We start from the raw sequence: 11,754 nt of genomic DNA on the forward strand, positions 1-11,754 counted from the left end.
GATAGTTTGTCAGCTAATGTAAGATGTATCCTCTCAGAGATAATGAGCCGTCATTGCATCTGTCTCCCATTATAGCATCGATAAAGTCAGTTCTCTTGCAGCTCCTCTGTCCTTCCTCGCTGTCTCGGATACATGGATGGTTGTTTTATAGTTGTCCAGCAAGTTCATGAAATCTGGGCCTCCAGTCATACATAGAAACACAGTCAATCTGGAAATGGCATGTGGAAATGTTGCTCAACAAAGCATGTCTACATACCGCAGTAATGACAGTGTTGTGAGTCTCTCATTATGGAGCAGTGTCTTTCCACAAAACACACACACACACACACACACACACACACACACACACACACACACACACACACACACACACACACAATTTTCTTAGGGGGAAAAAAACATAGAAGGCATTTTAATGGAATTTGAAAAGCAGATATTTTTAACCTGAGCGAAAAGAAAAAAAAATCACTTTATTGTGCAGACACAAATTCACAGAGATTTGTTCCTTCTACCTCTGTCTTAATATATTTTTATGAGGGTTAATATATGCACAGGTTTAAGACCAGGTGCCTGTCTTGGTTGGAATCACTTCAGTTTAAAATAAAAAATAAAAAATAGTATGTGTGTAGGATGAGCAACACATAACAGCACGGGAGGTGTTTTTACAACGATATTCAGGAACCAGGAATAGAACACCTTGTTCTTTAATTCAACCTTTTTTATTTATGGATAGTGTGCGTTCTATGTGTGTGGATATGTGGATGGTTCTTTGTGCAGCCAGTGGTGTTTTGAATTAAATTATATGGGTTCACTTGCAAATGACAGTAAATACTGTGCAAATGTAGCCATGCGAGAACAAGAAGCGCTTTTATTGTGCTGACATAAGAGTCACATCATGATCACACATCATTAAAAATAAATAAATAACACAACTAAGGACCAAGAGCTACGTGAGTATTTGTGCAAGCACATGTCGACACACTGATATTCACCTGACAGTTGAAACACTGGTACGTAAACATGAAATTTACCCGGGAGTCGAGTGACAAAGACCGAAGATTAAAGAGGCTTTTGTGCGGACAATGGGACGTCATTAAAGTTGCAGTAAGACTGCTCGCCACACAGGGGCAGGCGACATCTGAAAACCCCCCTATTGGTCCCAGCTGTTTACAGCAACCAATCGGAACTGTTTGCGAAAGAACCGTTATTTCCGGGTGTCTTGAGTCCTGGTTACCAGCTTATTTTGTGCTTTCTCTGCTTTCGTTAAGGACTCTTTGGTCCCCTAACGCGTTGTCATAATGAACAGAATATTCGGGCGTTCGAAGCCCAAAACTCCTCCGCCGAATTTGTCGGACTGCATCGGGACTGTGAGTACTGTCAACCTTAATACGCATTGTTTACGTGCGGTTAATGCAACGTAGCGGAGCTGCTACAGATCTAGCATGCTCATAAAATAAAGGCAAAGGATCCTTGCTTGCTAGCTTGATAGTGGATTTTTTTTTAATTATTATTATTTTATTTTTACTATCGCGTATCACCATTTTAAACAGCAGCGTTTATAATGCTGTTGATTTCTCTCTTCGTAAAAATACCGCTATGTGTGAGCCGCACCCGCTCCTCAGTTCTCCCATGGGTGCTGCTACCCACCCTTACCCCTGTTGTTCTCTATACACACCATCACACATTAGTGTTAGACCTACGGCCGCTTGCTTGGTCTGCTAGGGTTTCAGTGAGCTATCCTCGATCACTGTCTTTCTCTTCTTTAGGTGGACGCGAGGGCAGAGTCCATAGACAAGAAGATTGGCCGGCTAGACGCTGAACTGGTCAAGTACAAAGATCAGATGAAGAAGATGAGAGATGGGCCTTCCAAGGTATCATCACACGTCATGTCAGCCTTTGTTGTTGTTGTTGTTGTTGCTGCTGCTGTTGTTATGAAGGTGACAGTGCTGACGATGTCTTGTTTTTGTTTGTTTTGTTTACTTGGTGCAGAATATGGTGAAGCAGAAGGCCATGAGAGTCCTGAAACAAAAGAGAATGTGAGTCTTCAACTGCCAAGTCATCGCAAAACTTTTAATGTCATTTCTGAATGTCGGAACTGATCTATTGATTGGCTCATTTTCTGATGCAGTTTATCAGTATATTATAATATAAACTTGTCCACAGGTGCTGCATGTGCCCTATGACCCTAAATACAACATAGATAGATGTTCTTGCTGTCTGGTTAATACTGTAAAAACCACCTAGTTTATTGCTGCTTAAGATAGTCAACACCAAAGAAAAAAAAAAACTAAAACAGCAAACGTTCTGTATTACTTCTTTATTACACTCACCATCATTTAAATAAAGTTTTTTCTTAATTGGTGGCAAAAATATTCTCGTCTTTCATTGAATCAATTAACACAGTGTGAGGATTTTATTTTCATTGTGTCATTAAGACAGAACACTAGCTTCTAATTTTCATCTTCTATTTGAAAGAAATATGTGCACTTTGCGAGTCTTTTTTTCATGTCTTACACAGGTATGAAAGTCAAAGAGAGCAGCTGGCTCAGCAGTCTTTTAACATGGAGCAGGCAAACTACACAATCCAGACACTGAAGGACACAAAAACAACAGTAAGAGACACACACGATAAGTATTGTAAGAAGAAGCTGAGTGACTGATCTTTTGCTAACTGCTTATTTAATATGTATCTTGTCTTGTCAGGTGGATGCCATGAAGATCGGCGCAAAGGAAATGAAAAAGGCGTACAAAGATGTTAAACTGGATCAGATTGATGTAAGCTTATGGCCTGCCAAGTTGAACTTGTATTCATCCCAATGGGGAGTATTTGTTGTGCAGCAAGGCATACAACAACATGTAGCAAAAACAGCACAAAGAACAGCGATAATCAGATTTGTTTTTAAACCTGCTTGCATCATTCACCTGTGATCATTTATCATTTATTTTTTTCCAAACTTAACTCCACATTGTTTTTAAAATACTTAACAAATTTGGAGACATTAAGCATTAAAAGTTTTGCCTCGTGTGTATGGTTGTTCAGGATTTACAGGACCAGCTGGAGGACATGATGGAGGATGCCAATGAGGTGCAGGAGTCCCTGAGCCGCAGCTACGGCACCCCAGACATAGATGAGGAGGATCTCGAAGCAGGTACACCTCACTGTTTCACCTGTTGGCCAACTTTTCACTTAACTAAGAATCAGGCATTCATCATGATGTAACTAAGAATCTTTAAAGTACAAACTGTTCTCACTGTTAGTTGTATTTGGGCATATTACTGTACCTATGTAAAACCCAAGGTGAATAAAGACACTAATGTTTTTCTTGAAAAGGTTTGGATACAAATGAACCTTGTGCTCCATCATTTCGTACACAAGATTTACGTCAATGAGCTGAAATGTTTAATGCGCCCCCCCTCCCACAGACAAAATGCGACTCTGGTGGGACTCGAACCCACAACCTTTGAATCACTCCTCAAGTGTTTGACTAGAAGTCCAATGCGCTATCCATTGCGCCACAGAGCCAGGCTGTCAATGTGACCATGCTGACCCTTTTTGCCATTATTAATCTTACTGCGTTTAGTTTATTAAATAATGGTGGTTTATTTAAATTTAAATTTAAATTTTATTTACAAAGCACATTTTAAAACAACAAAGTTGACCAAAGTGCTGTCCAGAGTATTCACTTTAAAATTATTTGTGTGCTGAAACACTGCGTTTATCCAACTTTTTAGACAGTTCTACGATATGGATTTATAGGAAGGAGGTGGACTTTAAACAGTTTCTGGTGCGATACAAACCTAATTAAACTTCTTAGCTGTTCTTTTTAACTGTTCAGATCCTTTATAAGGTGTTCTGCACCTGTTGAGCTCTTAATTTTTTGGCACACAGAAATTAGTTGAATGTGTGCTTCTGTCAACTTTATCAGTTGGTACTCGAAACACTTTGAATCCCTTAAAGATGCACAGGCGAACAGTAAAGACTACTATCTCCTCAACCTAATCTTGTATTAATGAAATGTGCACTATCACAGCAAGTTGTTACTCTTTTTCAGAGCTGGACGCCCTGGGTGATGAGCTGTTGCTTGACGATGACAGCTCCTACCTGGATGAGGCGGCTGCTGCCCCGGCAATTCCTGAGGGAATGCCCAGTGACAGCAAGACAAATAAGGTAACATAAATAATCATTCTGTGTATGTTTTGCATCACATTTGTGTACTTATGCTCTTTTGTGGAAATGCAAATCATTCTATGATAGTGCCCCAAAAAAATCTGAAAATAGTCTGAACCACACGAAGGTCACAAATCCATGCATCATCGTTTGCTATCATTGCTCCATCAGAACACCAAAAAGAACAAGAAAAAAGAGCTTTCAACCTTTGTATTGAGCAAACGACAACGTGATTTTCAGCGTCAATTGTATGTTCTATTGGAAAAGAGCATGAAAACTGGATCTAAGGACCTATTTGAACTCGATTTTTTTTGTGTGTTCTTGAAGTCGGTCTGAATTATTTACATGTGCTGGGATCCGCCACTAATCTCTGTCTCATTGTCATCGATTTTACATATTCATGATTGTCATTTGTTATGTAAATAATTTGTTAAAAGTCGTGTAATCTTTGATTTTCTGCTAAAACTTTAAGTTCAGAGAGGTTGTAGTTATTTTTTGTGCCACAAGAGGGTGATACACATTTATGGGCACATCTACAATTGTAAACAGGATACAAAAATTTCTGGCTGACATAGTTTGCAGATGGAAAAAAAATTTAAGCCTTGAAGCTTTATAAACACAGAGGGGTTAGCTGTTTTGTTTTACAACAACACACGTTAAAAACATAGAAACAGTTTCTCCACTATGATTTATGAAACACCTCATATTTTAAGCTTTCCATATGTCACTAATCTCTTTTTACTAAAGTCAGTTCTTTAACACATATGATCTGCATGGGAATGTCAACGTGAATCCAGTCACTGATTTCCTTTCTTTTCCAGGATGGTGTTTTGGTGGATGAGTTTGGCCTGCCGCAGATACCTGCCACATAAACAAAGGACGGATGCAAGCAATGTGCACTTCAACTGTAAACACTTTTATATGTAAAATAACATTTATACGTGCAAGGCCATTTTGACCTGAGAACACTACAAGTTTTGAAGCAGTGATGGGTTGTGCGTGGTTTCTGTTGAGCTAGCATGTGGCCTTAGGAGTATTCTGAACATTTGGCATTTTGTAAACCCTGCATCATGTTTTTTCATTCTATTGTTACACTCCTGATATTGCAGTATTAGCAAGTAGTGCAGTATTTTTTAATTAGCTTGTAATCATTACAATCTTTATTTATTATTTTTTTTTTTTTTAGTTTTGTGTGTTCTGAGTCCATCTGTACTGGTCGGCTTTTATTGCTTAGCCTTTGAGAGGGTTTGCAGGTTATTTGAAACATGCAAAATAAATGATAAATGATAAATGATGTGTTTAATTTCATCCTTGGAATTTCTTTGATTAAAATTGATATCATACAGCTATATTTGTTTTCACACAAGACAAAAAAAACTGTGTTTACTGATCAACAGGTTTTTATGCTGTACATAAAAAACTGACTTCTTCGTACACAGTTGGAGACTTTATTATTTAATTTATAGGATTGAGCACACCACTAGGAAAAAGTTGAATACCTTTGCTGATTCTCTGTGCATCAGCATTGAAGTACAGTCAGTTAAAAAAAGTTCACATCACAACTGCCCTTCATAGATACTGTTATGTACTAGTGAGTACTAAATGTTTATCCTGTTTATCCTGTTTATCCAAGTGTGTGTACGCATAATTCAAAGTGAGTATTGGTAGCTCGTTTTTTGAATAACTAATTTACAATAACAATGTGTAAATAAAAAAAAACAAAACAAAATCAACAATTTCCAAAACGCAAACAAACAGGAGTTCAACGTCAATGAGAGGGTGAGAGTACTGTTTTTTTGTATCCAAAATGCGACTCTGGTGGGACTCGAACCCACAACCTTTGAATCACTCCTCAAGTGTTTGACTAGAAGTCCAATGCGCTATCCATTGCGCCACAGAGCCGGCTAAAATATGGAAGTGCAGAACTGGTTGAAGAAACTAACAAACCCGTTTCCAGAAAGACTGGTAACTTTTATCGCATCTAATGTTCCTTCTTTCTTTAGATACCTAATTGTTATTTATTCGCTTTAGCGTGGTTAATGTGCTGAAAGAATGAGCTTATACAACTTTCAGACCGTCTGACGACGTAGACTTCGAGGAAGGGGGGCGTGCTCTAAACGGTTTCTGGTGCGATACGACCGAATAAAGGTTTAGTAGTTGTGGCTCGTTTTCCCCTGTTCAAGCTCTACATAATGTTTTCAGCACTTTTTGAACTCTGATTTTAAAATAAAAAAAACTTTTACAGGCGTGTCTTAGGGTTCTTTGACACGAAGGAATAAGTTGAATGTGTGCACTGTCAACTTCATAAATTGATTGAAATAATATAAAAGGAGAAAGTATTCGTAAGAAGCACAGGCGATATTTGAACACTCAGTGTCTTGAAACTCATCCTAAATAGACGGGATAGTACTATGAAGCGTTCCGCTAAGGATTCCGTGTACTAAATGCGATTTTAGAAGTTTAAAAATGATTGAAACAAAAAACAAAACAAAACAAATAATAATAAAGAACACCACACAAGTTTGACAAGGTATGTCGGCTTGGGTGTGTTTTGACTCGTCGCGTAAATATATACGTTAAAAAACTAGTACGAAAGTAAGTGTTGCTCAAGGGATTTGCTTCCGGTTTGCGGAATCTGAACCGGAAGTAATTAGCAATCCACTACAGATTGCTACTAGCAGTGGGATACATGCTGTAATTTAAGGATACTAAAATCAACATGTCAGAGCCGACATTAACAGTGACAGTTGCATACGGTAATGAGATTCTTGTGTGGAGTCCGATTTAAATCTCGTATTCAGAAGTCATAAATTGAATGATATAGAATGGCTATTTATAGTTAGCTCGGGGATGATTTGCTAACAGCTGAATTACATTGCGATTAATTCACAAGAAACTCCGTTCATTGGCGCTTTTAGTCTGTATATATGTAGCCACATATTTAGATGTGTTGAAAATGCTGAATAAAGGGCTCTATTTAACGGCTTTCACTTGTAATTCTGATTTCCCAACATAGGATCCACGAAACACAACATCACCCTAACTGGCCAAGACGATGCTCAGAGCCCTACTGTCAAGGACCTGTCAGATGCTCTCACGAAAGCGACTGGAGTTCCACAAAACTCGCAGAAAATTATCTTTAAAGGTAGACTTGTGATGTGGCTTTTTTAATGTTGACTTTTCAATTTTAATTTTAAGTCTGTCAGTCTTAACCATTCTGTATTCATTATTGAATTGCAGGAAAGTCATTGAAGGACATGGAAGAGAGTCTGTCCACCTATGGTGTGAAAGAAGGCTGCAAGCTCATGATGATTGGAAAGCGGGTAAGGTCTTTAAAAAATGTGTGTCTTCAGTTTCATTGCACATAGTCAAGGTCCTTTTTTTGTGCACCGACTTTGCCAATGAAGTTGATTTCTTATTCTAATTTTATAAAATATTGACAACCATCTTCAAACAGAACAGTCCGGAGGAAGAAGCAGAACTTAAGAAGTTAAAAGACATCGAGAAAACTGTGGAGCAAACGGCAAAGAAGCTGGAGAAAGTTGATGGAGAGTTGAATGGCCTTAAGAATGTAAGTAGCTAGTTATGACAATTTTTCTGCAAGTTCCACTCTTGATAAAAAAAAAAAAAAATTCAAATGGTGGCTTATTCCATATTCAGGGCTTCTTGGCAAAAGATCTCCAGGCAGAGGCACTGGGAAAACTTGACCACAGAGTGAAAGTAGCAGCCGAACAGTTTATGAAGATCCTGGAGCAGATTGATGCTATGGTAATCAATTTACGTTCATCTGTTTCCTCTTAACATTGTTGAAAATCTATATCTTTAACCTTATTTTTTACAGAGCTTGCCTGAAAACTTCAGCGACTGCAGAATTAAGAAAAAAGGACTTGTAAAGACAGTTCAGGTAAGCCCTTTTAAAAATTTTCAAAGTTTGTACATCGAATAGAATATGATTAAAAAGTGAAATAATTTTCTCATCATAGGGCTTCCTGGCACAGTGTGACAAGATTGAGGCTTGTATATCAGATCATCTTTCGAAGATTCAGTCTAAGAATCTTGCCCTGGCAGATTAATTCTAGTCTCCTAATCTTGTGTGCTTTATAATGCTCTGTGAGCAACTGCAAAATGTCCAAAAACATCAGTGAAGCTGCTCCTTCTTTGTTTTTGAAGTGATGTGCAACAAAAGCAACACATCTTTTTACAGAGATTGTGAGGACAATTGGGATACATTTGTGTGTAAAATGAATGTGTATTCTGTAATGAACTCCGGTCACACTGTGAGGGAATCTGAGGTGCTTAGATCAGCATGTACATCTCCTTGAGGGATCCAAATACCTATTAAATTATTTGAGGTCAGAAATTAATTCAAACACCAGTACCTAATCACGGTTCTTTTACAAATGGGTTATCATGCAGCAAAGTTGTCATGAATCTTTCCATCTCACGTCTCACTTAACGTGTGATGTGTTCCATTTAGTAGTTTGTATACAAGTTTCAAGTAAACATTAAAGTAATGATTTTAAATGTTATCTGCTTGCAATGATTTTGAGTACTACTGAAATCCTGGGAGTTACACTTTTAGCCTTAAAAAGGCCCTGTTTTGCATCTTTGTTTGGAATCTCATCTTTCTGCTGATACTTGGTTTCCCTAAGTGATTCATTAACTAGGTGTTCTCAGAGGGTGTAATGAGCACATGGCAGGGGGTTTTGTTCCTTACCTGGCAGAGTGTAGAGGTAGAATTCCCCGACAGGCGCCAGGTATATCATCTGCTCAGGGAACATATCATTTTCTTAATATGGGACCATTGGATTCATTTTGTTTTAATGTTTTATTGAGTTGGTTTAAACTTTACTGCTACTGAAATACATTTAATTTTGAAAGCGCTTAACACAGGAATTAAAACTTGATTGTTCTGTTAAGTAATACATAGATAACAGATGAATCAGTAAACAAAGAAGATACTGTGTTTTACTTTATTTCCAGCATAACTCATTCAGCATCATTTTGTTTTAAATACATTAACTGTCTCAAAGACCCAACAGTGGGGAATTCACTTTTGTGCAAATGAGCTTAGAAAGTAGGGGTTGAGAGGTTGGAGGAGGGGGGAGAGTCAGTTTTGGTCAAAGAAGCAGCTTAAATACATGAACTTCAGTGAGCTACAGCACAGTGAAGCTTGCCATGAGTCATATGATCATGTCATCCGTCATATGATTCTCAATGGAATCTCATTAAAAGAGACACCAAGGGGAGGATAAACCTCATCTAGAGCCACTTCCACCTCTAATCGTCTTTGTCCTTTGCACCGTGCTTTAATATGCGTGTGAAAGCTACATAGTTGAAGTTGCCTTTCTTGTCAATGGGCGCCTCCCTGAAGAGCTCGTCAACTTCTTCGTCTGTGAACCGGTCACCCATCGTAGTCAGCAGCTCCCGCAGGTACTCCTCCTGGATCACACCTGTGGAGGTGGACATGCTTAATTCCCGCACCATGGTGGTAAACCATCTTCCTACTTTCCTAGCCACGTGTCAGAAAACAACAGGACATGTCATCATGAAGGTCAGTGCTCATTATACTCACCGGTCCCCTCTTCATCAAAGCAGGCAAAGGCGTTGCGTATCACATCCTCAGGATCAGTCCCGTTCAGCTTCTCCCCAAACATGGTCAGAAACATGGTGAAGTTGATCGGGCCTGGTGCTTCATTCATCATCGCCTCCAAGTACTCATCTGTGGGGTTCTTACCTGGAAATGAAGAGAAAGGACAATATACTACCCATGTGACAAATGGAAATACAACAAGCAATATTTATCTTTAAATTTTAAAATAGTTTTGTGTCCACTTGTTTTTCTTTGACCCATATTGAATTAATACTATACTTGAACAAACTGGGATTGTGATATAGTTTAAAAAACAAAAACCAAAAGAACTGTCTCATTAATGTAGATTTCAGACTAAACTGTAGTTTTACCTAATGAGGCCAGCATGTCATGAAGATCTTCTTTGTCAATAAAACCGTCTCTGTTTTGGTCAATCATGTTGAAAGCCTCCTTGAACTCCTGAATTTGAGACTGGTCAAACATGGCAAACACATTGGAGGTGGCCCGCTGAGGACGCTTCTTGGTGTTTTTCCCCTTGGCCCTTTTGCTCGACATGTTGGCAGTTGGTGGGTCCCCCTCTCCTGTGAACATAGATTATATAGAGCTCTTCATCTAGTGTTCAAAACTAAGCAAGAGTATTACTGATGTTGAATGAATATTAGACCATTAGGTTAACATATTTGATGACATTTATTTTGTGATTAATTACTGCAAGAATCATGATCTTGTGACCTTCTCAAGTATGTTGTATTACATGCTTTGATCCTATTTGCAAAATAATTTACATTTTCTCTACTTTACTGACGGTCATTAGCTGGTGGCACATTAGCATTAGCTGACAAGAATAAAGTAAAGCGGTGACAGTCAAATTAATTATATGACTCTGAAGCACGACATACGGTTAAGCAATATCACAGGTGTACGAGTTAACAAGTGAACGTCTCTGTCGCGTCACTTAGCTAACGTTAGCCAAGTGTTGACCTAAATAACAACTGATCAGGTAAGTTTTGTTACATCCCATACATACCGATTCACTTTAGACGACCTCGGACTACTCATCACAACAAGAAGAAGAAGAAGAAAAAAAAACCAACTTACCAAAATGTTAATGCAACCCTTGTTTCCAAGAGTTTGCACAAGCTGCTATCAGAGCATCCAAAGAATAACGAGGAGGGACCATGGATGTTTTTATTTCCTGTTTCCCTAATTGACCAATCACAGTGGACCTGGAGGGAGCTGGCGACCTGGAATGTTCCAAGTTGTCGTCTATATATATACCGGGCGAATACATTTTTTTTTAAAAAATCTAAAACTATCGACTGAAATACATATGTTTCATTTTTGATATTGTATCAATCAATGTGCCGTTATTTGTATCAACACTGTAAACGTCGTCGATTTACCGAAGCTACCAGTAGACGGCAGCAGTAACCCACCATCTGTCGAACATGCCTTGTCAAGCACATTCCAATGATTCTTATGACGGAAATTTCCCCACCAATGTTAACATATACTGTTGTCTAACTCTCTAAATGTGTTGCTTAACAGATGAAAACAGTGTGTTCCAAGTCAAATTAACGTGTTAATTATGGGAGAAATATCTTCTTATTATCCTGTTTTATTTATTGTATTTGTTGCTATTTTCTTTTCTTACTTTTTGCACACGGGAGCTGCAACGAAAAATTTCATTGGCATGTTCAATGTTCAATGACAATAAAGAAATATTAATTAATTAATTAATTAATTAATTAATATTCAAATCGCGTTTTTCGCCACTTTGGTTACAGCCCCGTCACTGTTTCAAGAGGCAGTGTGCCTGAAAAATTCACGTATCGAAATCGGTAAATATGTAAAATAATTTAGGTAAAATTATCGGTCCATTTTTTTCAAGTGCAGTCCGGTATACCACAGCTAGGTCTTTTACAAATGTCGCCAAAACACAACGCACCCCTCATCCGAACCAAGTGGTGCCCACCGCAGAGTTCAGGCCCAG

At 38.4% G+C, this 11,754-nt stretch overlaps 3 protein-coding genes and 2 non-coding genes across 5 annotated transcripts; 2 read left to right on the forward strand and 3 right to left on the reverse strand.

Annotated features, from left to right (window-relative positions):
- The first annotated feature begins 1,130 nt into the window (after nucleotides 1-1,130).
- chmp5a (charged multivesicular body protein 5a) lies at nucleotides 1,131-5,459 on the forward strand. The gene is made up of 8 exons (XM_076021807.1): nucleotides 1,131-1,367; nucleotides 1,767-1,871; nucleotides 1,990-2,036; nucleotides 2,519-2,612; nucleotides 2,704-2,775; nucleotides 3,041-3,149; nucleotides 4,053-4,168; nucleotides 4,990-5,459. The coding sequence occupies exons 1-8, from the start codon at nucleotides 1,299-1,301 to the stop codon at nucleotides 5,038-5,040; spliced, it is 663 nt and encodes a 220-aa protein (XP_075877922.1). The 5' UTR covers nucleotides 1,131-1,298; the 3' UTR covers nucleotides 5,041-5,459.
- Nucleotides 3,432-3,523, reverse strand: trnar-ucu (transfer RNA arginine (anticodon UCU)). The gene is given in 2 exon segments: nucleotides 3,432-3,467; nucleotides 3,487-3,523. It is a non-coding gene; the product is annotated as a tRNA-Arg (tRNA).
- A 519-nt stretch (nucleotides 5,460-5,978) lies between the features above and the next one.
- trnar-ucu (transfer RNA arginine (anticodon UCU)) lies at nucleotides 5,979-6,070 on the reverse strand. Its single transcript is given in 2 exon segments — nucleotides 5,979-6,014; nucleotides 6,034-6,070. It is a non-coding gene; the product is annotated as a tRNA-Arg (tRNA).
- Nucleotides 6,071-6,795: 725 nt separating this feature from the next.
- bag1 (BCL2 associated athanogene 1) lies at nucleotides 6,796-8,697 on the forward strand. The gene is made up of 7 exons (XM_076021808.1): nucleotides 6,796-6,924; nucleotides 7,185-7,313; nucleotides 7,409-7,491; nucleotides 7,626-7,739; nucleotides 7,829-7,936; nucleotides 8,010-8,072; nucleotides 8,152-8,697. The coding sequence occupies exons 1-7, from the start codon at nucleotides 6,888-6,890 to the stop codon at nucleotides 8,239-8,241; spliced, it is 624 nt and encodes a 207-aa protein (XP_075877923.1). The 5' UTR covers nucleotides 6,796-6,887; the 3' UTR covers nucleotides 8,242-8,697.
- A 280-nt stretch (nucleotides 8,698-8,977) lies between these two features.
- Nucleotides 8,978-10,997, reverse strand: myl12.2 (myosin, light chain 12, genome duplicate 2). Its single transcript, XM_076021809.1, has 4 exons — nucleotides 10,860-10,997; nucleotides 10,133-10,342; nucleotides 9,744-9,905; nucleotides 8,978-9,621 (listed from the first exon to the last, which is right to left on the reverse strand). The coding sequence occupies exons 2-4, from the start codon at nucleotides 10,314-10,316 to the stop codon at nucleotides 9,449-9,451; spliced, it is 519 nt and encodes a 172-aa protein (XP_075877924.1). The 5' UTR covers nucleotides 10,317-10,342; nucleotides 10,860-10,997; the 3' UTR covers nucleotides 8,978-9,448.
- Between the last annotated feature and the right edge of the window lie 757 nt (nucleotides 10,998-11,754).

This window comes from Nelusetta ayraudi, unplaced genomic scaffold (assembly GCF_046127955.1).
Source record: "Nelusetta ayraudi isolate G7.1 ecotype Tasmania unplaced genomic scaffold, CSIRO-AGI_Nayr_v1 ptg000011l, whole genome shotgun sequence".
NCBI classification, from domain to species: Eukaryota; Metazoa; Chordata; class Actinopteri; order Tetraodontiformes; family Monacanthidae; genus Nelusetta; species Nelusetta ayraudi.

What these genes read in the sequence shown, in the direction of transcription:
- chmp5a (XM_076021807.1), top strand. Translation starts at nt 1,299, where the DNA reads ATGAACAGAATATTCGGGCGTTCGAAGCCCAAAACTCCTCCGCCGAAT. An exon ending in TGTCGGACTGCATCGGGACT is followed by an intron (nt 1,368 to 1,766) that starts GTGAGTACTGTC and finishes TCTCTTCTTTAG; the next exon opens with GTGGACGCGAGGGCAGAGTC. An exon ending in GTCCTGAAACAAAAGAGAAT is followed by an intron (nt 2,037 to 2,518) that starts GTGAGTCTTCAA and finishes TGTCTTACACAG; the next exon opens with GTATGAAAGTCAAAGAGAGC.
- bag1 (XM_076021808.1), top strand. Translation starts at nt 6,888, where the DNA reads ATGTCAGAGCCGACATTAACAGTGACAGTTGCATACG. An exon ending in AACAGTGACAGTTGCATACG is followed by an intron (nt 6,925 to 7,184) that starts GTAATGAGATTC and finishes TTCCCAACATAG; the next exon opens with GATCCACGAAACACAACATC. An exon ending in TCATGATGATTGGAAAGCGG is followed by an intron (nt 7,492 to 7,625) that starts GTAAGGTCTTTA and finishes ATCTTCAAACAG; the next exon opens with AACAGTCCGGAGGAAGAAGC.
- myl12.2 (XM_076021809.1), bottom strand. Translation starts at nt 10,316, where the DNA reads ATGTCGAGCAAAAGGGCCAAGGGGAAAAACACCAAGAAGCGTCCTCAG. An exon ending in TGACATGCTGGCCTCATTAG is followed by an intron (nt 9,906 to 10,132) that starts GTAAAACTACAG and finishes CTTCATTTCCAG; the next exon opens with GTAAGAACCCCACAGATGAG. An exon ending in CTTTGATGAAGAGGGGACCG is followed by an intron (nt 9,622 to 9,743) that starts GTGAGTATAATG and finishes CCACCTCCACAG; the next exon opens with GTGTGATCCAGGAGGAGTAC.